The sequence below is a fragment of the Hesperophylax consimilis genome, chromosome 22 (genome assembly GCF_061612785.1).
Source record: "Hesperophylax consimilis isolate HC1 chromosome 22, BYU_Hcon_1.0, whole genome shotgun sequence".
Lineage (NCBI taxonomy): Eukaryota > Metazoa > Arthropoda > Insecta > Trichoptera > Limnephilidae > Hesperophylax > Hesperophylax consimilis.
Genome location: NC_142857.1, coordinates 25,097,017 through 25,123,221, shown reverse-complemented (window position 1 = coordinate 25,123,221; position 26,205 = coordinate 25,097,017). Strand labels below are relative to the sequence as shown.

Here is a 26,205-nt window from a genome sequence, read left to right as displayed (position 1 = left end):
TTTATATTTTATTCTTCATATTACATTAAAAATATTTATTACTATAAAGGGTAAATACGGCATATTTATTTATTATATTTAATTCATTAATACAATAAAATTTATTAATGAACCACATTAATAACAATGTTGGCACAAACTTTTGCAAAACAATAATTGCATTTTTTCTTGATATCTCTCATTATTTTATGGAGCTTGGAAAATAGGTAGGGAATATAATAATATAGCTTGGGCTTGTAGGTCTAAAAATAAAAGCCGAACAAGAAATAGCTTTGGATGGAAATGTAAATACAAAACAAAATATGTTTTAAATGCTTCACACAGGATAGGCAAGAACCAATACAAGTTTGTCGTTTTTTATTAGAATTAAAAAAATCATTTGTAAAGTTGGTACCTATTAATTATTTTTGATAAAGAACACCTTGTCATAATTCGAAATAAAAACGCTGCTTTCAGGATAAGTAGGAACCAGTCCAAGTACTTACTTATTTTGCAGAAAAATCTGTGGTATTTTTATTTCTTTGTTCATTAATGCTGATATTGGTCATATTGATGCCTCTCGTCCAACGCTTGTTGGGGATCGTGCAGACCTAGCGCGCGCCTCTCTGCCTCTCTCTCGGCACCGATGCGGGCGTGGTCGGCGGCGATCTGCTCGAAGAGGGTGAAGTGCTTCACCTTGGCGTGCTCCACGGCCTCTGTGTCGTGGGGGGCGTTGGCAAGATGGGCAGCTACAAGAAAAACAATGTTGTAGTACAAAACTGCAACGTTCTCCTCCCATTTCAGTAGGTTTTTTTCCTGTTAGTGCAACGTACGGATAAACGTGTGACAAATATTCTAGTAATGCTATCCTTTTGCATTATATTTTTGGATATGTTATTTTGACAACATCATCAATTTTTTTTGGGTATTGAGATGCAAAGAGTTTCCCAAAAATTTATTGAAAAATGTACCTACAATAAGTTTTAGTTTTTTACTTTTCACATAAATTTATTTTTTTGTGATGTAAATTGTTCTTACACCAATCACCCACCTTTCCCTGCAAAACCAGTGATGGTATTCCCCAAAAAAAATTTTACATTAATTTCAGGTAAATTTTTCCTAGATATCAGAATGGGTTTGTGTGAGGTGTTGTTGATTACGTAGTACTGGATTACCTATAATATTTTGTCGAATCCATGGAGGGGGGGGGGGGGTTATTAGAAAATTTTAAATTTCACCAGAAATTGCCCTCACTTCATCCTTTTTTTCGAAATTTCCCTAGATGTTTGTATTCTTTTCCCTTTTCCCTAAAAATATATATTTCTCCCACAAATCCAGAGAAATTTCCACTTACGTGCGGGATGAGGGTTGGCCTGGTGGTCGTGCGCGATCTGGTTGTAGAGGCTGTAATGGCGGTCTCGGGCGCGCGCCACGGCAACTGTCTCAGCGGGCGCGGGGTGGCTCAGCGAGGGATGGAAGCCATTGGAGTCGGCCACGTACTCCACGGTGCGCACCTCCTGGCGGGGATCCACGTACGAGTAAGAACCTGGAACACGCAATGTATTAGAGTATGTCAACTCATTCAACTAACAATTTGCATTAGTAATTACTATGTATCCAATAACTTTATACTGATAATAAAAAAATTATAATTTTAAACAGTTTTCTTATGAAAGAAACAGTACACATTACATAAAATAATGTTACACAATGTTAAAAGTGTGCTTCCAGAAATTAACGTTTCCTAGAAATTGTAATCCTAAATAATCCCAAAATGTTCATTGTGCATGTCACTGCAAAATAGATATATTATTTTAAAAAGGCTTTTTCGCTAAAGAAAGTAGGTACCTATTTAAACAAGAATTTTTAAACCACAAACAGGGAAATATGCAACATGCAACCCAGTACACTGAGACAGGTTTGTAACTGCCGAATTCTTTGAATAATTAAGTAATTGTGCATAGAAACGTGATAGATATTTCAACTGCAATATGTTTACAATACAGTGAAGTTAAGTATCTTTTTATGTTTTAACATTATGGCACGTAGCCACTGTAAATAATTCTGCTGTTATTTATTGTTGTGTAAAACGATGCATAATAAATTGAAAATGGACAAACAATCTGAAAATATTTAGATGGATTTTGTTCGGTGTTCTCAAAGCGTGAAATTATTTCTAAAAAGTCTCAGAATGTGAAGGTCAAAACCGCATCCTTTGAATAAAACCCCGTGAGGCATTGAATTGAGACAAGCGCGAAAAGGTAAAAATCATCAAAACTTCGGACTGCTTTTAAGTTTTTCTTTTATGTATTCAATATTAATATTATTATTCAATTTAAAAAAAACAGTTTACTCATAAAACTTACCCTGTTCCGGCCCATTTTTGTGAAGGGATTCTTAAAAGTGTTATAATTATGAAAATACTAGGTTAAACCAATTTAAACTTCTCGTATTTATTTAAAACACCTTAATTATAGGCCTTAGTCGTAAGTCACTGGATATAAGTCTTAGTGATAAGTCAGTAATTCTAGTATTAACTATTTAAGAAATATATTTGCACAGCGCCCTTGAGGTGATTTCTCACGAAAACGGCGCTATATAAATTAGCCAAATATTATTATTATTATATCATTTTTGTATGGTAGTTTTGCCAACATTGGCCTTTATGGAGAGCCACATTGCAATGTTTGCACATATACCGGTGTGATGGTTTGAACACATACATAATATAAACGAGACGAACGTACTCCAATTTTTTTTGTTTAGATTAACAACATAAAATGCGACATGCATGCCCTTCAAACAGACTTATGAATTCTTTACCACGGAATTGGAGACCTTTGCAGCGTGCTTTGAAAATAAGATGTACTCTTTTAGACGTGAGTTGGGAGAATTGATTGAAGTGTTTTAAAGTAAACACGTTCCCACGGAAAGGGAGAATATTGCGGGACGAAGACAGTCGGGGTTTAAACTTCAATACGGAGAGAGCTCGGAGAAATTAATTAAAATCAGTGGTGATTGAAAAAGTGTGTGAAAAATTGCTCTTAGTTGGTGAATTCCGATGGTGTTAGAAATTATTGTTGAATATTAAAGTGGTGTGAAATATTATTGAACCGGTGTTTATGTGAAGTGAAAATGGTTGGACTCAGTGAGGATACGATTAAATGTTGTGCGATAGCGATTATATTATAAAATGTGTTAATTTAAACGTGATTTCGTAAACAGTTCAAACTAAATTACTTATCTTAAAAACATAGAAATAATAATAATAGTAATAATAATAATTGCGTCTTAAAACAAAGCGAACGTATTTAGCAGCAGAAAGTGTTTACCATATCGGTTAATCGAGCTAGGGAGGAATTAATAATTAACGAGATTGCGTCCTATCCACAGAGACCGTAAACCAAAGAATCAAACAAATCATTAAATAAGAGGTTATGTAGCTCTGGGATAAATCATAAAACTGCGGGTTCGAATCCTGACAGAGGTTTTAGGGAGGTACAATTTATTTACAGAATTATTTTATTACTCTTCTATAGACGTATGGAGGAGACCATAAAACTGAGCGAATTGCAAGGACTTCGCTAAAAGGAGGAAGGAATGCCGAGAGAGAAGTTAAACTAAACTGATTTAGCTATGTAGGGTAGAACCAAGTAAGCTTCATACTGGGATTGGGAAATGGCTGACAGGGTGAGTTTCTTTATACTATTTATTAAATTTCAGAGGACCCTTTAAAGGACGGATGCAACCTAGGAACAGGAACAAGGTTTATAATACCTGCCATACCAATAATGTATTATTGCAGGAGTCCAGTCACAGTGTTCAATACCAGGTTTACAACACCTGCCATCCAAATAATGTTTTCATTACAGGAATGTGCCAGACAGGATTGTCTATCAGCTGTAAGAGGGAGACGGGCCAATGACCTTTTCATATGTGGGTCGATAACATTTGAGTTTGAGTCGTATTTAAAAATTACCTACCTGCCGATCTGTTATTCTTTTAAAACATTACGAATCAAATCATGAAGTTTTCCCTGCGATAGGTATTGAATCGCCGACGAAACATTAAATACCTATTACAAATAAGGCCAACCAACACAGGCTTGTCCTAGTGAGGTTAAAAATTATAACTTTAAAAAAAGATACAATGTAAAGAAACGATAAATAAATAAAAAATATATAAATTCGCAGTATGAAAATACCTATCTACAGAGTACCTACCACAACACTGGCGTACAATTGAAACAGCGAACACTATCAGGAATAGAGGCGTTTAGGATAGGCGCAGAGTACATTCAGTAGAATGGGAGGGAGTTTTGCTAGCGTATGACCGCCCGAATAGAAAGCGATCGGATGCAATCAGACAGAACAAAAATGAATACTTATCATCTGTTATTTGACTTTATAATTTACAAATTGGGATACACAAGAACAAATCTAGAGTCAAAAAGGGGAGATGGTAATCTCCGAAATAAAACTACCAACCGAACAACTTTTCTCAACAGGTCCCTTTTCGTGAGGTAGGCAGCCTCGTAAAATTAAATGCCAAAATCAAACCAATTATCCGTTTATACCTACCTGAGAGGATAGGTATTCAATAGAAGTTACCCATACCTAATACACGAGGGTGCTAGTAACCTCATAAAACAATTACTGGAACCAAATATTAAAATACAGACAGTCCTCATCCTAAATTTGGCATTTCGAGTAGACCTTACACATATCTCACATGATAATTGGCTGAATGGATAAGCACACAACTTATCGATAAAAGCTGACTTAATGTCCACAAGATCGTCGTGTGTTACCTGTGTTATTGACCTAGAAAGGGATGTAAGTTCCCGACGACGAGGAATTTACAGCGTTTTCTGGAGGTGGCATGTAACTTGAAACCTTACCTACGTGTCATATTTTCGCGACTAGATTTGTGACAAGGGATGTCATGGTTTTCCCCTTCTACATTCAGTAAAGTAAATTTTCCTGGAGGTGTAATGAGGTTGGGGCATTTTTGAAATTGGTATGAAGACCAGGTTTTCATTATTCTGGCGTGAAGGTTGCCAATCGGAACAAGGGGAGGCCGCGCGAAAGCCCGTCAGCCCCGGCCGGTTCGGATATCCAGACACGTAGAGATCGATTGCCTTGTTCTAATTATCATCCATCAAATTTGTTTGGTAAGCGGAGGAGCCAACTTAGCTTGAACAAATTCATTTCCGTTTCTCCTTCCCCTTCCAAAATATACATATGGATGGCACCGACAACTTACACCATAAATTTATCGTATGTATATCACATGTATATAAACTCTAACACTTTATCATACTCACATTACCCTACGAAAGGTAGAATCACGTAGCTAGTTGGGGAGCAGGCGAGACAGAAAATAAGGTTTATGAAATGGCTTTAAAACACAGCGGTAAGAGATTCAACTCACTCTATCTCAAAAGAACCGAGGGATACCACATACATAGATAATCAGGTTTCTATACCGAGAAACAAAAAAACAACACAACGTTCGGTGAGACCTTTTTATACTGAACCGTCACGTGAAATAATTACGTTCAAGGTCGTAAAACACGCAGACAAACTAGGATGCACAAACTTGAGGGGGTGTGTAATCAATAGAGAGAAGCAAAGGCTTGTACAGACGGTAGGGAGGATATTCCTACTCCGGATATATACATAATCTAAGCCTTATGGAAAGGTTACCTATGGAACCTAAAGAAAATTCATCGCAGAAAGAAATGTTTGAAAAGTGCAGATGATTACACCGGGTCTCACTCGTTTTTTTTGTGCTTTGCACACACCTTGCAGGTTCGGCATGGTATTGCACATTAGATAACAGTTTTGGAATGGTTCGAGTAGTTGCTATTCACAGAACTACGAAAAAGTTATAATAGAAGTCATTAGATGCCACAAAATGTACATTTTTAGACGGCTGGTCAATCACGTGAAAACACGGGACCGGAATCATTGACTATTACGACTACATCAATGACCGGGATACAATGTGTTAACTTATAAAGAAAAACGAATTGATTTTACCATAAATCAATAGTGACATATTACGTATGCCATTATTGATTTCCGAAATCATTAATGTTTTTTTCATAATTAAATTAATATTACCCTTTAAAGTTTCCCTCAAATATTGTATTCTTTAAATTTGACCAAAGATCGTCAAATGAACAAATGAATTTAGAAGTGTAAATTAAAATGTATAAACATGAAAAGAATCTATTTTAAGATTAATACTTACGTAAATAAGTCAAATAAACAATTTTGATCCTCGGAATTAGTACAGTGCAAAACTGTTTGAGTAATGTGACATCCCCAATTGGAGTGTGTTTGTGAAGCTGAAGAGTGGGGAGAGGAGGAAGAGAGTGGGGGGGGGGAAGAAGATAAAACGGTGTCGCGTAACCTACCTCTCACAACACCGTCACCCTCGCTGACCTCGCTGTGCGTCCTGTCATAGTGCCCGGGGTATCTGCCCGCCGCGTAGCTGAAGGAGTAGGGCTTCGGGGGCGGTGGGGGCTCCGTGTACACGTGGCGACCGTGCCCCGCCAGTTCCTCAGGAGACAGGTGGGAGACGTCGGCCAGGGTGAGGTACACGCACATCATGAGGGGGAGAAACTGGAATGAAATAATAATCATTAGGAAACAATAAGGTTACATATGTACAGTAATATCCTTGATATTAGTATATGAGCTCACCCGTATAAGGCACTCGATTTGTATATTAGGTTAGCCATAGATGGCGTCAGCTGTCGAGAATAAATAAGGTGCTAATCTCAAGGTCGGAGTCCAGATTATTCCTACCGCCTACTTAAGATTTCAGAGTCCATTAAATCTATCTCGATAAAAACGAGAAATTTAAATTGGCTTAACCCAGTATTTTCATAATTATAACACTTTTAAGAAAGGGTTGTGTTGGTTGAAGCCAGTGTTTTATTGACTAAGAGAGTTTGCGAGAAAACTCCAGAGATACAACATATACATACAACACGTACATATAACATGTACATATGTTGTAAAGGTGTGCGTGAAAATGAAATAACTAGGTGTATATTAATGGTATACCATTTAGTTATACATCGCAATGTGTTACTGAGACAATCGGGGGCGGCCCCGTGTTGGCACATTTGGAGCAGTCCGCTCCGGGCCAAAGTCTTGCCAAAGCGCCAAGGATAATAATACCTAACACATAAAATAGCACCATTGAGGTTATTACTAGCACCATGCGGAAACGAGAAAACTTTTCGTACGCCTTTTTACAGTAAGACGAGTTTACTCGTTTTGTTGTGCAAAGCGGTAAGGAGCGGGAATTTTGTAAACAAGGGGTTCTAAATGAGTGCGAGGTCATGTGTTTTCTATTGTCGGCTGTACACGATCTATCTACCTGTCAATACAATGAGTTTGAAACACAACAAAAAAAAAATCGCTGTCGCGTATGTTCCGCTCACAAACTACGCAGTGAAACGCGGTACATGTGCAAGTTCTGCAATGTGCCCCTGCATAAAGGAAAGTGTTTCGAACGCTATCATACATTGAAGCACTATTAGGTTTTAGAATTTTTTTATATGTATTGAAAATTTCTAAATAATCTTGTAATTTAGTACGAATAAGTTTCGATTGTGAAATACTGTTTTTTCTATGATTCCCAAGAAAGTAGAAAGTTTTTGTTCATAAAAAAAATGAATTACACATACATTGCTGAGTAAATAAATAGAGACATCTTTTTAAAGTAAAACACTGAAAGTTTCATCGAAAAATATCAAATAGATCATAAGATATTAATATTTTGCGGAAAGTCTAATTTTGGCGCTAAAATTTAAAAAAAACACCCGCGCTTCGCCTCCAATTTGGCGGTAAAATGCCCGACCATATAGTGTTAAGTTGCAGATACCGGATTTTTTCGACGTATACAATGTTCCCACGAGATAAAGTCCGTTGGATCAGGACTTCTAGTTTCTACTTAGAGACAGCCAGCCGCACAAATGTCTCCATTTCATCAATTGTCTGCCTACATTCCTTTTTTAGAAACTTTGGAGGCGTTGTTCGCCAAACTAACCTTCCAACTTGAGAAACAGTGACAAAATTTTTGGGATGAGAAACTTCGATGAGGAAAGTCACCATGGAGTGACCATGATAATAAATATGTACTGATGTATTCGCGAAATCCTTGAGAACTTTCTTAGCGGAAATCTTTAAAAACGACTACGCAAATGCCAATAACGATACAGGCGAGAAATTATTATACTTCATCCATGATGATTGCATTAAAAATAATAGATTCATTCACTCTTTTTAACATCTCTCTAAAATAGTGAATAGGTACTTGAAGAATTTGGATAGAAAAGCTATGCAAATTTCATAACATCAGAAGTCACGTCTTTGTACTGCTTCTGGTTATTGGTTGATTAAAAATATTTTACTTTAAAGTCATAAATTGTTCGATATAATACGAGGCGTTGTTCAAATCAATTATTTTAGTCTGTAAAAAAAATTACCCTTAAAAAGCATTTTTTTTTACAATAATACATCTATTTTTATTAATACATACATATATATATTTTGGTTTGATGAGGATTGAATCTTCCTCCCCTGGGACTGACTAAAATGACTGAACCACGCTATGACCTAGGCAAAATCCTAATTGGATTTTACCGTGATTAATTTCGTATATAATTACGGTAATTTTTTAATTAAATTTCAGATAAATACGTGTATGCGTGAGTGCCACAAAAAGTTGATAGAATTAATTGTCATCAACAACGAGTCTATCTGCCGAATTTCAGCTCGATTGGATATTGGGAAGTGGCTGAATTTTCACTTCCAAGATTCCACTTCATTCAATTAAGAAAATAAAATCGAAATTCTAATACATGAATTTAATAATAAATAGCGAGCAAAACTTGATTTCTAAATTGATTTTTGTCCGTCAAAACTATAGGTTATAAGTGGGTACCTAAATAGTTGGCAGGACTGTAATGAAATTCAAATACAATGATTGTAATACATACGGAATACTATGATTGCGAATTTCATTTCATAAAAGGTTCAAACAAAACTGAATGCAATCTTTATCAATGGATTATTATAGCGAGATTGTTGAACTAACACTTTGTTTATTTAAGGCGATGCCATACGTACCTAGTAATGCAAAATCATGTGTTTTTGGTTTGAAAATTTGGTCGCCTAGAAATGTTTCAGATGCTTTAATTATATACTGCGAGTAGAATACATTCTGGCCTTTGAAATAATCGAGTATTTTTTAGATAAGTCTTTTTATAAGCCCAGAAAAAAATAATGTAAAGGTCTATGAAAACTGCGTTAAAGTTCAAAATCTTCTACTTACGAACCCATTTACGGTTATGATTTTATTGTATAATGTGGCAAATTAAGTTATTTATAAAATGATCGAAAAAAAAATAAATATTTATGCCTGAACATCCACAAAATAAAATAAAAGGCACTTTTTGGCAATGTTTTTTTCTTGCATAAATCAAAACAGGCGGATGGTGTTAAGCGGGAATTCAAACCTAATCGCAATCTACGTAAGGGTGGTTATTGATAGCGGCTCAATTTGAAATATTACACGACGTAGTGCATCGCCTTAATGATGAAACTGAAAATTACTTAGCTAGTTAAAAAGTTACTGAAAATACCATAGAAGTTAATGAAAACTCTCTATCCAAAACCTACTTCGCCTTAACACAGGGGAGGATAAAGAAAATATTCTATATATCTCTTTTTATATTTATAATTTACATATAATCTTCGAAAGCAAAATTATATACTACCCAAATAATAAATTGTGGAAAAATAGTATGAAACAAATGAGAAGAAGAAAATGGCGGAAAAGGCAAAATCAGTAGATAGATTTATCAATACTGTTGGATTTCTGTTAATGTAGGTAGGTAAAATATGATACCGCTAGAAGAAAAAGACGGATATTGGATATTCAGTAACCTTCATTTTAAATTACTTGCAAGAAACATGACACCATCGATTCTTACAACACATTAAATGCAATATTTAATCAACCCATCATCATTATTAGACATTTATTAATAAATTATAAACAAAGCTGTTGATGTTGATGCAATATGAATCGATACTTTTTCATTTTGAAAACGTGGGTAAAAACGTGCATCACTGTTGTGACCTTTGCAAAATAATCACTTGTTTTGTGAAGGCGAACATTAATTCATAATTTATTGAGACTCGATTTCGTTGATATCATAAATATAATATTATAGGTATTTATCGTGCAAGCAGCCGACAATAGGGTTGTCAGAATACTGTTTTGTTAACTAACTAACTAACCATCACGTCGTTTTCCGAATGGGCAGGCGGAGATGATGAACTGCCGTATAACATTGCCTTGGCATACCTACTCATTTTATTTTATTTTTTAGTTTTTATGCGTTAGTGTCTGGTGCGTGTGAGGCTGTAGCATCCTCAATTGGGGTTGTGACCTAAATGCTTTGTGGGTGAAAGTAGTGGAGAGTGAAAGGCGATAGAGAAGAGGATGGTTGGGGTTGCGTTATTCAGGTCTTGTCACTAAACACAAATAAACTATTTATACTGGAGCGTTTTTGGCATATTATTCAAAGTTTGCAAAAACGTTTTGAGCGATCGATTGAACCTAAAATATAGAACCTAAAAATATGCAATAAACGGTGAAATCTAGGTGGATTCATTGAATTGTAAGTTTGTAACTTTGAATAAACGGTGAAATAAGGGGGATTAATTGACTTGTAATTGTAAGTTTGTAACTTTTTTTAACTTTGAATAAACGGTACAATCTAGGTGGATTCATTGAATTGTAAGTTTGTAACTTTTTTAACATTGAATAAACGGTGAAATCTACTTTTAAGTTTGTAACTTTTTTTAACTTTGCGAATAAACGGTGAAATCTACTTTTAAGTTTGTAACTTTTTTTAACTTTGAATAAACGGTGAAATCTAGGTGGATTCATTGACTTGTAAGCAGTTTCAATATTAATATTTATAGGGATGATATTAATTTCACCAACCGGTGGTTATAGCAAATTTTAATCAAAATGTAAGAAATGTTCTGCATTCAAAGTACGGCACGTGTCTGAAGATGAAAACAATTTTACATCTAAGAAAGGAGACACGAAAACAGAAGGATATATAAATAGTTGTTTACTTATGGCAGCCCTAATCAGCAGGTACATCCGCATAGAAGACGAATAAAGTTCCTTGAAAACGTGTTTCGTGTTTCGATGACCAGGAACACGACCTCTCTTCACAGGTACTCTGTTTTTTCTTTATTATGCTATGGTGAACGTGACCTTTGAGTTTTAAGGAATTGAAATTCCACGACTGAATGAGTAATACATTATTTCTTAATGGCACGGTTTTTCACGGCACGTTCTGGAATATAAACATATAACATTATATATGAGATGGAATTCATGCACGGAGAACTTTTTTTGCTAATTTATCAAGAATCTCTTCAAATTATTCGTTATCCGGTTAAAAACAGGATCGCCCGCCCTTAACGAATGAATCAACAGGTTTCCTGATAAACTTTTAGTAACATGCCAATTGTCTAGTGTTCTAGTATTCGTAAAAACCCTAACATTTTCGCATTCTGTCATTATATATTATTGAAATAAACGCAGGCGTATGAACACGTGTTCCGATATTATAATGAATTTACAAAAAGTTTACCAGGAAGCGGCAATCCCGTTTTAACAGGATTACCAATAATAATTAGAATAGATTTTTTTATCATTTTTAATACTGCTAATTTTATTATTCTATGAATAAGATTTTTTATGTGAATACCGCAAAAGAATTCCAACCGCTCTTAACTGACTGGAGCCAGTGAGACTATGGCAACCCCAATTGGGGTATATTGTGAGGCTGAAGGTAGTGGGGAGGGGAAGGAGACGAATAAGAAGAAGGTCACTAAACATGGCTAAAGCCATTTCAAGTAACGTTTCAGTTCTTAATAGTGTTCTTACACCAGGGCGATATTGAGAGTATCTTCCAATCTGAATATCTGGACCAGAACAAATTGTAAGTTAAATGAATATATTTACTTAAGGCCCCGTAGTTAGCGTTCAAAGATGGTTTGAAAGGGAGATATGTAAATAATAATATTAGAGGGAGCGCGCTAATATAAAAAAATGATAAAATATTTAATAAAACTCGACTCAAATGCTTTATTAAGCTTAAATATACCATTCCTAAGAGAAAGTCCAGTTATATTCAATTTTCCAATTAAGTCCTAAATCCTGTATCTAAATTTCGCCAATGAACAATTTTATAATGTTAATTAAGTGTTAATCTCAAGTGACCTACCAGGTAAGTATTGTACTGTATATTATCTCCATAAATAGTTAAGTTATAACATAGATCACTGCAGAAATGTATTATAAGTTTGTACAGCGCCCTTGAGGTGATTTTGCACAAAAACGGCGCTACACAAGTCATCCAATTATTATTATTTATTTTAAAGATACACTGTGAATTTTTTCATGCCTATAACATATTAAATAACAGAACAAAACTTGTTTTTAATAATTTTTCGAGCTTAGTTTGCGTTTTTTTTTCTATCGAGGGAATTTCATTTAATTAACGATAATTTTTATTTTTTTATTTTATTTTATTTTATTAACGCCTAGAAGGCTTTTACATATACATGTTATGGGTTTTGTTGTTCAGTAGCATTATAAAATATTTTAATTACATAGCATAATAAATTGAGTATGAACTTACATAACAATGTGTAGGGTTATTGTTATGGTGTTATTATTTTATAAACATAAGCAAGCAAAGTTTATTGTACAAAGTACGTCGGTTGAATATTTTACAGAACATAGGTTAAACTAATACATAAACTTGAGAAAAATATAACAGATATAGGTAGGTAGTTAAGTAGATACAATTCAAGTATATAGTTACGGTGTTATTGGAATTTGGACAATGAGTTCGATAAGTTTATATAAATATAGTGTAGTTACAAGAGTACAATAATGTAAGTAGGTAATACACACAAGACAAATAAGTTTGTTATTATTATTATAAAGATAAACACTACAGTTTGTTGTAAACCATCTTTGTAATCATCAATCTTTATTTTGCCCGATTGGGAATTTTACAAAACAAAGCTTAGTTAATGAAACAATAAAATATGCGTTTGAAAAAAAATTATGAATCTGTTACAAACATTCTAATATACTGTATTTTAGTTTGTATACTGATTGGTGATGATAAACATCAATTGAGCTATACTTATTACCGAGTATGTGAAGTCTTTGAATAGGTGAGTTTTGAAAATAATTGTTAGCAGATATGGGAACATTATATAGAGCGGTCTGTCGAGTGTCGCGCGTAGGTACACGGAGCGATATAAGACTCGTCAAATCAATGGCGTCCAGTCTGCCATTCGAAATTTTGAAAAGAGATACTAAGTCGCTCACTGTGCGTCTCAATGATAAATCGGTTAAATTTAGTAAGTTCATGAAGAAAGTGTAATTAAGATATTCGTTTGGAATTCCTAATTTATAATTAATAAATCGCAGAAATTTATGTTGCACTCTTTCAATTTTTAATTGGTGAATCTTATAAAATGGAGACCAGATTGTTGAGTTATACTCTAGATTACTTCTAACTAAACCAGTGAATAGCAGTTTGAAGGAATTTATTAATTTAAAATCTTTCGTTGTCCTTAATATAAAACCCAAACATTTCATGGCCTTGTTAGTTATTTCGTTTATATGAGGAACAAATGTTAGTTGCCTGTCAAAAATAATACCAAGATCCTTAATATTCTCAACTCTTTTTAGGAAAATGTTGTTGATGCTATATTGATGCGTAATGGGATTTTTGATTCGGGAAAAAGTTATCGTTTGACATTTATCAATATTGAGAAATAGTTAATTGTGGGTGCACCACTCTTGTAGCCTCACAAGATTAAATTGTAGTACGTAACAGTCATGAATATTTGTAATGGTTTTATAAATTTTGAGATCATCTGCAAATAAGAGAATCATGACTCCATCAAAAACCGTAGTTATATCATTGATAAACAATAAAAATAGTACTGGTCCTAAATGAGACCCCTGTGGGACGCCGGTAAAGACTTCGAACTGGTGTGAATAGTGTGAGTTGAGTTTAACACATATTTTTCTTTTATGCAGATAACTCTCAAACCATCTCAAAATATTCCCTGTTATTCCAAGGGCACTAAGTTTATGTATGAGAATTTTATATGAGACTTTGTCGAATGCCTTACTAAAGTCAGTATACACTACGTCTGTTTGAAGACGCTTTTGCATTGTATTAAATAGGTATTCCTGATAGATCATCAAGTTTGTAAAAGTAGATCTTTTTGCCATGAAACCATGTTGACGATGTGAAATAACTTTGTTAATCTCAGGCGAGAGTTTAGAAAGCAGAGCAGATTCAAATAGTTTAGGTATTGACGATTGGATACATATAGGTCTATAGTTAGAGATATCTGATCTATTTCCTTTCTTAAAGATTGGAAATAGAAAACTGGTTTTCCATTTTTGTGGAAAGGTGCCAATTTTTAGAGACAAGTTAAAAAGTTTAGTTAGAGGTAATGTTAAAACTGATAAGCATTTTGATAAGAAAATTGGAGGAATGTTATCGGGACCAGCCGATTTATTAATATCAAGGGATTTTAATTTAGTTCTAATATCGCTTTCTTTGAATATACATTGGCTAAAATCGATCTTGTTGTCATTGTTAGCTGTAGTTGTATCGAATAATGGAGAGTTGTTTGCAGTATCATAGACTTTGCTGAAAAATTCAGCAAACAGATTGACGACTTCTTGGGGGGTATCGGCCATTTTATTATCTAAGTACATGTTTGACGGAATACTAGAGTCATTATTATTGAGCATGTTCGCAAATTTATAAATATTCTGAGGATTAGCTGCTGCCAATTCTTCGCAGTTTTCGATACACCTTTTGTAACATAACTTGGACATATTTTTAGTTGTCTTTCTTAGTTCACAAAATTTAACATAATCTTTAGGATCACGTGACGATTTATAAACTTTATGAGCAATTTTTTTGTCTCTAATTATTTTAATAAGGTCGTTGCTAAACCATTTTGGGTAGTTGTGCACAGTGATTTTAGTGACGGGTACAAACAATTCAATTGCATTATTTAAAATTAAGTAAAATTTGTCTACCATTACAGTTAGGTTTTCTTCAAAGTCAAGAAAGTTCCAGTCAGTAGACAATAGAAGATTTGTGATTTGCTTAAAATCAGCTTTGAAAAAGTTTAATTTTGTTGATGGAGATGGATTTTTTTCTATTTTTGAACTGTAGCATTCGATCGTTAAAGGAGGGTGATACTTGTCGATTGGGAGAATATCTTCAGCAGATGCGGATACTTTTACAGAAGAAGAATTGGAAAACACTAGATCGAGAAGACGAGCGTTAACATTGTAGACATAGTTTAACTGCCGGAGACTTAAAAAATTTGACATCTCGATTATATCATGGGAACCATGATTGATGTTGTCCGTGCATGAAGTTTTATTGTTTTCTGTGTCCCACGTTACATTAGGTAGATTGTAGTCTCCTGTTAATATCAAAGTGGCATCTGGAAATTTTCTTCGTATTGTTTCAGCTTCGAGGTAGTGGTCTTTGTATAATTGAGCATCAGAAGAAGGGGGTATATATAAGCAGCCAACAATAATTTTTTCCTTATTGGTAGACACCATGATGAATAGTTGTTCCAGATGAGTGTAGATGCATTTGAGTTTTCTTGAGTTGAATTTCTTATTTACGGATATTAACACACCACCTCCTCTAGTTTTATTGCTATTGCTTCTATCTTGTCTGTACACTGTGTGTTCAAAGAAACCCAATTCCGTAGTATCAATGTTTTTGTTCAGCCATGTCTCAGTGAAAGCTTAAGAATCGTAATCCAGAGTAGGTAAGGTTGATTTCAGGTCCTGTAATTTTGTTCTTAGTCCACGTACGTTTTGATAAAATATTTTTATTTTAGAATTTAGTTTTTTGGGTTCGATTTGACTATCGACGGATTATTATTTATGTATTTTATCGTGATATCCGTTTCACCAGAAGATTTTCTATTTTCCAATTCTTTTCTTAGGTCACTCAATTGTTTCCGCTGCATAAATGACTGTGTAGATATTATCTTCAAAAATAACATAAATTTTTTTTGAAACTTAAAAACTTGAAGAGTTAACAAGAAACTTGTTATAAATCAGTAGAAATCGGCTTTGCAACTCAGGTGCGTTCCGTAGGTATACTATTGTTATTGTTTTTTTTAAACGTAAATAATCTTACTTTAAATCAGTATTCAGTATTCTGTATTCATAAATTATAAATTTTTAAATATTTTCGTTTATGAAAAGAGATCAACTTATGGTGCATAGCGAAACCTTTAACTATTTATGTTCGGATTTTTTAATTTCCGTTGTAGTACAAGTAAATTTAATTTTATTATTTGTGTTATTTTGATGTAAGACCACCATTCAGAATTTAAAATTTGGCCGGGTTTGGTGACCAGATCGAAATATTCTGGTATTTCCCCTATCTCCTTCCCCTCCTCACTACCTTCAGCCTTACAACATACCCCGATTGGGGATGCCGTAATCTCACTGGCTCCAGATGGTTAGGTGCAGTTGGGGACTTTCACACAAAATCAAAAAAGTTAAAGTGATTACCTGATTAACTAATCGTTAAATTTAAAAAATAATATAATATCTTAATAATGTCTTTCATTCAGAATTTCCCATTGAGTATGTACCTACAGTTTTCTTGCCTAGATTTGTGAAGTCGACGATTTTATCATTTTTCAAGAAAGCATTTCAAATTCACTCATTGGCTATGGTTTCACTCATTTTAGATATTTTAGGTATTCTAGGTTTTTTAGGTATTCCAGGTTTTTTTTAGTTATTCTTAGGTATTTTAGGTATTATAGGTATTTTAGGTATTCTAGGTATTTTAGGTATTTTATGTTTTCTAGGTATTTTAGGTATTTTAGGTAATGTAGGTATTTTAGATATTCTAGGTTTTTTAGGTATTCTAGGTATTTTAGGTATTCTAGGTATTTTAGGTATTTTATGTATTCTAGGTATTTAAGGTATTTTATGTATTCTAGGTATTTTAGGTATTCTAAGTTTTTTATGTATTATAGGTATTTTAGGTATTATAGGTATTTTAGGTATTATAGGTATTTTAGGTATTCTAGGTATTTTATGTATTCTAGGTATTTTAGGTATTTTAAGTTTTTTAGGTATTTTAGGTATTCTAGGTATTTTAGGTATTATAGGTATTTTATGTATTCTAGGTATTTTAGGTATTCTAAGTTTTTTAGGTATTATAGGTATTTTAGGTATTATAGGTATTTTATGTATTCTAGGTATTTTAGGTATTTTAAGTTTTTTAGGTATTTTAGGTATTCTAGGTATTTTAGGTATTTTATGTATTCTAGGTATTTTAGGTATTTTATGTATTCTAGGTATTTTAGGTATTCTAGGTATTTTAGGTATTATAGGTATTTTAGGTATTCTAGGTATTTTAGGCATTCTTGGTATTTTAGGTATTCTAGGTATTTTAGGTATTCTTGGTATTTTAGGTATTCTAGGTATTTTAGGTATTTTAGGCATTCTAGGTATTTAAAAAAATTATGTCATGGGTGAAGCCGGATAGCTGGTAATAAATAAAGCACTCCCTCGTGAGGCCAATAATTAATCACCAAAAAAATCAAGATCCGTTCTTGCATGACTACATGTACAAATGGATTCCGTTGTTTGGCGTGGAATTTTGCCTTGTGTTTGCATTTCGTAATAATTGCAAGAATGTTTGTTCGAAAAATCTGCATTTATATACATTCTATATAAGCATTCTATGTAAACATTCTATATAAACATTTTATATAAACAATTAGGGAAGAATATATGATACCGCACAAAATTGTAAGTGCAAAATCTGTTGATAATGTAAAATAATACTACCTTATAAAGAAAATAAAAATACGATTTTAACGTACACGAAGAAAACTTATAGATATAAAATATTGCTAATTTATTGAAAACGCTCTTAAATTTATTCGTAATCTTGTTAAAAAACGGGACTGCAGGCCCTGAACGAAAGAATTCATCGGGTTTCATGTTAAACTTTTAGTAAAAAAGCAAAGTATTATCAGCAAAGTGTTCATTAAAATCATTGTATTTTCGCATTTCGTCATTACGTATTAACAGGGGAAACGCAGGTGCACTCACCCCAATATCACCAATTTATATTCGGAAAGTATTAACATTTTATAAGGAAACGGCATGCAGTCCTATATGATTTGAGATTTTCACGGCCAAAAGTATTTTTGTTATTTGTTTTTGGGGTATTATGCCGTGTTGCGCTAACTCCTTCTTTAGCCAAACATTGCTAAACATTGCTTCTTTAGCCAAACTTGGCTAAAGAAGGAGTTAGCGCAACATGGCATAATACCCCAAAAACAAATAACAAAAAAGGCATGCAGTCCTGTTTGTAATGGGATTTTAATAAATCACCAATACTCATTTTTCTCCGTGTAAGAAGATCTAATATCTAGTTAAAGGACATTCCTTGTAATGTAGATTTTTAAATGTTTGATTATGCAAAACATGTTAAGTTTTTATTAAAATAGTTTGCAATAAGATGATTTTATCCATAAAGTAGATATTCTGTCCGTCTGTTTCGACAAAAACTCTCGCACGGTGAGCTGAACATGAAATCTGTACAGGTAGGTATATCTGGAATTTAAATGCCAACGCTACCATGTTCATCTCGCCACACCATTTTCATAAATATTAGCAATAAAGCTGTGAAATATTATACATAACAATACTAAAAATAAGATATCACGCCATATTGTTTTTTCCTTCATAATTTTAAAATATCGCTAAGAAATTATTTGAAACAGAGAAGTTTATGAAAATAGTCAACCAATTTCACAATCTTGTTTTTTTAATGCAGAAAAATAGCTTATGCAAACATAAATGAACGAATAACAACAATTTTAGCTTGAGATATAATTAATACGCCGGATAAAATGTATTCTCATTTCAATTTGATCGCTTAGTAAATTTATTTGTTTTTTATACAAAGATGAGAAACCTGTTTACAAAATATAAACACAGAAATCAATTTAAAGCTTTTATTTATCGACTCATTGCGGCGTAGCTTACAAAATCAATGGCCATCTTTTTTAAAAGCATTCCAAGCGAATTTTGTTTAAAAAAAACGGTCTTAAATTGATTATTAAAAATATTTAGACTGGAACGAAATAACATCGAGGAAGTTTCAAATGATTTATCATAAAACATTTTCCTGTTGAGTTATTGCAATTATTATTAAAACTAAAACAAAAACACGTAAATAATTTAAGCATGAAATTAATTCTATACGAGACGCATAATCGTTCAGTTTTGCAATTATTCTCCGTTGCATCACTGCAACGAAATTTTGTTTTATGTTTTTGTGGTGAAAATAATGGGATAGATTTTAATGTGCCGCGTTTATTGACATTCGGTTCCTACTTATGCGGAAGTAAAGGAAAGTGTTTCGCATATTGATTGATTAAACAGCTTTTTACGTTTATTATAAGCAATAATTACACGCCTGAAATATCCATACAAATTGAAAATATCTCGCGAGTATAAATAAATGCCGCCGACGAGGATTGAACCCGCACCTTCAGATTGCCTGTCAGGTGCTCTGAACCACTAAGCTTCGTCGACTTATTACTAGTATTTCAATTAACAATTATTGCTCGGGGGATATTATCAATTAGTATGAATAATTTAGGCGACTAATTTTAGTGTATATATTACTTTATAACCCTTTGTGCTATGCATAAAAAACCTTGTCTTATAAACATTAGTTTATCATTAAAAATAATCGTTTTTTAAGCATTTTGTAGCGTGAAATAACGATAAACACTGCAGTCTTAGACTATGTTTAAATATATCTATTTGATCGTAATTCGAAGATGTACAGATAAATCAAGATTACATCATTTTAATGAGATTCTTGCTTGTGTAGTGGTGTACTGAACGGATAAACACCAAATTACGATAAGTAGGTACCTATAAATGGTATACTTACGGGTACATCATGTTTTTTTACATTTAATCCAATAAACAAAAGTAAAAAAAAAAAAAATTCTATGTTCCAACTTGTACAATTAGAATAATTCATTCGAAGTGTATAAATCATATAAAAGAGAAAATTACCCCTATAACTGGTGTACTATACATATAGGCTTCAAGGATTACTACCCATTCCTTTACTAACTTCAGTATACTATGCCATGGTACATTCACACCTTTCCTATCTCTGCTGTATCTGGGGTTTTACCTCAAAGAAATTGATAGCTGACCTGCAGGTGGTTCAAAACCGAGCTCTCAGAAATGTGTTTGAACTTCCATGGGACACTCATGTTAGGGACATCTATTCAGTTTCTGGTATCCTTCCAATTACAATCCTTCCTAAATATGAAATCACAAGCACCATCCTACAAATTACCCAAAAATCAACTCACACCAACATCAAGCCACTTTACAATCAAGACATCCACAACCACAATACTCGAAATAACAATAAAATCCGCATTCCTCAAACACACACTACAAAATATGGGTTAAAATCACTGAACTATATTGCCTATACACTATATAATTCGCTTCCAGATATGTACAAACACATCCACCATAATTAAAAATTGCAAAGCAATGCTTTAAAAGAATATTTTTTAACTACATTTAAAAATGAAAATATGTAACTGTGTTGTCATTTCTTGTTGTATCTTATCCATGTTTTTTTTTTCTTTTTTCTTTCTGTACTTGTTTTCTTTTGTTGTTTGTTCTACTTAACGTGTCATTATATTGATTTTTAATTTTTATGCTGTATTGAATGTGAAACTTATATTTGATATCAAAATACCGTTGTAAAATTGTACCTACTACCTCCTACATATGAATTGTAAGTTTCCTCCTGTCCTAAAATGAGTTCTGTAACTCATAGGGATTGCTCTAGCAAGAAATAAACACAATTAAAAAAAAAAAAAAAAGTGTACAAAATTCTATGTTTCAATATGTATACTTCGAATAATTCATTAGAATTGTACAAAATTCTATGTTCCAATATGTATTGTATGTATATGAATCTATTACAAGGCAAGGAATTACAGCTTTGGGATTTTCCTGTATAACAAATATTGATCATGTTCAATAAGCTGAAAATGCATTATTCAAATTATTGGCTAATAAAAGTTTATTCGAACAAATGTATAATATCCAATACTTTTATCGGAATCTCAAAATTCTTCCAGTAAGAGCAATTCTGTGGTATAAAATTATATTTATACCACAGAACACATAAATAGATTGAACCGTATTAACAATACTAGTTTTACGTCAATTAGTTCCCGAATTATTTAAACAAATATGGGCTATGAGAACGCTGGACTACATGGTACCTAATTGCTTAAATATGTTAACTGCCAAAACTAGCAATGTACTAATATATAACTAAATCTTATGTTTTATGTTAAACTGACTTGACTTGGCTTGGCTCACTGAAAGAAATAGTTTGAATTAGACTATTATCTCTAATACAAACTATTTCTATTAGAATATTCTCTATAATACAGGATTTTCCAATAAGAGGTGTTATTTTGAATAGCCCGCTATTTCGGTAGAAGTTACTTTTGAAGCTATCATTTTTTGACATTTGACAAGTAGAAACTACGCCATTAATAAAAATGGAACAATACACGCTTCAACAATGCATTGAAATTATTAAAATTCACTATAATTAATTATTAGAGTTCCATCGAAAAATCATCTTGAGTGATGAGGCCCATTTCCACCTCGGTGGCTTCGTCAACAAGTAAAATTGTCGCATCTGGGGCCCGGAAAACCCAAGAGTTATTGTTGAAAAGCCTCTCTATCCTCAACGTGTGACTGTTTGGTGCGGTTTATGGTCCGGCGGAGTCATTGGAACTTACTTTTTCAAAAATGAGGCTGGAGCAACAGTTACGGTGAATGGATTGCGTTATCGAGATTTGATTAATGATTTTGTATGGCCGGAATTGGATGGTATTGATCTGGACAACGTTTACTTTAAAAAAAGACGGCGCTACGTGCCACACAAGCAACGAAACCATTGATCTTTTACGGGAAAAGTTTCTTTGAATATCAAAATAACACCTCTTTTTAGAAAACCCTGTAGTTTGTATCAGACTATTATAACCTCTTATGCATGTACACATAATTTTTATTGTTTTATACCATCAATGATAACCTCCACGTGGTTCTTATTTAAAATGTTTTTAATTTTTAATCTCTGTAAAATAAGTTTTTTTTCTTTTCAACGAGAAAAGCACCATTTCACAAACTACTACAGAATAGTTTATTGGGACTTTTCTCTTTCTTGTATTATTTCATATATGTAATATTGTAACATGTTAAAAAAATAAAAAATATATATTCTATAAATTATACTTGAGAACTTATGATAAAATAATTTATTATTATTATTCAATTATAATATTTTTAATACACGTCGCTATGCACCCAGTATCTTTGATCATTTGCGGGGTAAGAGGGGAAATGGCAAACGTTGTAAACTAGTTCTGAATACTTTTTTTAAAACTTTCTTTACCACTTGTCTGCACAAATAAATTCAAAGTGTCCTCAAGAATATTTTCATATTATAAAAATACCCTTAAAGGCCAGACAAACGAACTACTTATGAAATATAATATTATTGTATTTCATAGGTAGATGACATGTAAAAAATATTTTTTATGTATATTGGTATTTGATATGTGTTTTTTTGTTTGTTTATGTAGCAACTAAATTTCATCTTGGCAAGTCAAGCAACTCTAACTAACTAACTAACCATCAAGCTTTTTCCCCGCAGGGGTAGGCAGAGAGGACGGACCGTCAAACAACTCGGTCTTGGCACACATTTCTTGACTCATTCACATTCATACATACTCTTCTATTATTCTGACTCTTGACATGGCCCGACTCGAGTATCTGATTCACTTGGTCGTGCCATGTCTTCCTCGGGCGTCCCCGACTTCTGCTACCATTCACATTTGCATCATATATCCTCCTTACACTCCTATCTTCGCTCATTCGCTTTGCATGCCCAAACCATCTAAGCGTCCCTTTCTTAATCTTACTCATTACGCTTACATCGGGCTGGCACTATTTGCGGACCTCCACATTTATTACACGATCATACATGGTTTTACCACACATACGCCTCAGGGATCTCATTTCAACAGCATTCAATCTACTTTCACCCTTTCTTTGCCAGTTCCATGCCTCACTTCCATACATCAGGGTAGGTACCAGCACTCCATTGTGGACTGCTAACTTCGCTTCCTTGGACAATTTTTTGTTAGCGCCAACTGCGTTCAGTCCTCCATTAATGGAGTTACCTGCATTTACCCTTCTTTCAATATCTCTGTCAGCCTTCCCATCTCTCTAGAACATACTTCCTAAATACACAAACTCATCCACCTGCTCCAAGTATTCCTCATTCACAACTATATTGCACACTGTTTTCATACTCTCTCTTTCTTAAATAGTAGACTTTGTAGTGTCTCTGCTATCTTCATTACAAACATTCATCGACTAAAGATCAATTTTATTACTGAAGAACGCCATCTAAAAAACAACTTGAACAGAATTTCACTTTCTCACCATGCATATGTGCATGCTATACAAATTCTAACAATTATTCACCTCGTTACTTTAATTTTGTGGAATTTTAGCAACCTCAAATAGAGAATGTCACGAGAATAAAAATGGATTCAATGGATTAGGTAAAGGATATGTGAAAATAGTATAATATAATATATGAAAAACGAATGTAAATTCAATCTTTATTTCTTACACCAGGTTTTGAGATCGCGATCTCTGGAATCAGAGCCAAGAACTGTGCCTTACTATTTCTTAGTTCAAACTGTGGACCTGCCGACAGAAACGTGTGTTTCCTGTCAAGAAATACAAATCATCTAGATATAAACCAATGAGATACGAATGGTACGGGATCTTTGGTAATGTATGAGTATCTAATACAAGTTTAAAACTTCTAACAAGACCCCGAGGACGGCTCAGCAGACTTGACACCAAGGTTCGTGTGGAATACGAAAAATATTTTGAACAACTTTTGAAGGATTTACCCATTAATGTTATATTTAATAATTGAAGAAAGAGATAATAAATATTATAACAAAACAAGACACAGAAAATAAAAAGGAAACTGTCTCAACTGGGAAACGAACTCAGGATCTCTATCTCTATCTTACGAGATGATTTAACGCATTATATATAAATCAAAAAATTGGTTGAAGATAATATTCGTAATACTGAGATTGAGATATGTAATGAACCAAAATTATATATGATAATCAGGCCATTTCAATGACCGAGTTTTTAAGGCGTTATCCCGGCAAGATCTGATCTTGGGATACGATTCCAATGATGAAAATATGGCTCAGTTACTCATGGAGTTGAATACCATGTTGCGGATCCAAGAAAAATGACAACATATCCAATAGTAAACGACAACCATTGTGAACTTCATTGTAGACTGGGACTGGCCTACAGTCAAACGAATAAGATAGAACACGGAAAAGCATATGGTTTAAGTGCTTATAGGAACTATGTAGACACTACGCAGGAAAAAAATCATAACTTAAGAGTTAGGCAGGTACCTACTACTAAATACCGAGTCAGGAACGATCTGCAAATATTTAAAAACAACCTCGGGGTTGTTAAACTTCATTAAAAGGACTGAATAATTAAGATAAAATATGAGACCATTTACAGGGAAAAATCCACCATTATCTCATGGGTAAATGACCGATCCAGAATATCTACACCATCAAACAAGCAACAAAAACCCTTGTGAACCTCATTTCGGGGACTGTCCTACTATAAAATATCTAGACAGTATATCCTGAGTGCTCAAAGAAGTAATGCAGATCGTCTTCTTACTCCTTGTCGATAATATAAATTAAAATTGCTCAACAAGCACACTCGTGGGAGATCCCATGTACTTTTTTATACTCCGAAAGCGAGGACTTCTGCCTATCAGAACGCGCCATTAAACTGCGTAACGATTCTACATTGACCATCGACATTTAACCTTTTAGGTTAACGTCACTTACAGAAAATTCTGCAACTATCTTTTGACGTATGTCACAAAATAGCCAAACTGCCCCATTTACCTTAAATTGGTACAAAACCATCTTATGCAGAGCGTGAATAAATAAATAAATTTATTGATGTATGGTTTATAAACTTACTGCTGTAAATCTCAGCATGTTGAAACACAGTCACTTATTACAAATAATCAAATTAAAAAAACACGTAACGTGTTGTCTGAAGAGAGTAACGTCTAGACAAAGCACACTATCGACTGACTCGAACAGAATCGCAAGTTGCACTAAGTTAGCAAGTGACTAGCGTAATATATCCACTTGTATTCGTATTGCGCTAGTGACGTAAAACCAATAATGCCAAACCTTCTACTAACTCTGCAGATGCCATCAACATTTTCTGGGAAATTGAACAAAAATATTTTAATATTAAAAGGTTAAGTTTTTGGTACACACTTTTTAATTCGAGTCGAGATATTTTTTATGGATGGCGTTGCATCATGGTGGTATAGTCTTTAGTGAGGTTCATATTTGGAATCCGGGTGTTATAATCTTGAATTAAGATACTCTTTGATTAATAATGTCGCTGTTGATGTATTTTTTTAGCAATAGTATCGGAAGTTTTAATCCCTTCCTTAAGCCCCCGCATTCCGATTTCCTACCAATCTATAATATATTTCTATTTAACACTTTAGGTTTCTAAGTTTATAAAATAAAAATATTTTATTTTGGAAGATAATATCTATACATTTTTTAATCCAAAAAACACGGTTCGTTCTGTTATTTAATATGTTATAGGTATGAAAAAAATCACAATGTATCTTTAAATGCGACTTAAGAGGAAGTTACAAGTCAAAAATGTGTTTATTTTTGGGATACCTTATATTGTACGTAATAGGCATTAATATCGCTTGACAGACGGAGTCTAGAAACGTTCGATTTCAAGCACAAAATTGTTTTTTTTTAAATTTATTTTGTAAATAATTTTATAAGAAAGCAAAAAATTTAATCAAAT

At 33.4% G+C, this 26,205-nt stretch overlaps 1 protein-coding gene across 1 annotated transcript; it reads right to left on the bottom strand.

Annotated features, from left to right (window-relative positions):
* Positions 1–72: 72 nt before the first annotated feature.
* Positions 73–25,494, bottom strand: LOC149413353 (uncharacterized). Its single transcript, XM_089644840.1, has 4 exons — positions 25,338–25,494; positions 6,404–6,611; positions 1,334–1,525; positions 73–728 (listed from the first exon to the last, which is right to left on the bottom strand). Exons 1-4 carry the CDS (start codon positions 25,353–25,355, stop codon positions 529–531), a joined length of 618 nt encoding a protein of 205 aa, XP_089500966.1. The 5' UTR covers positions 25,356–25,494; the 3' UTR covers positions 73–528.
* Positions 25,495–26,205: the final 711 nt, after the last annotated feature.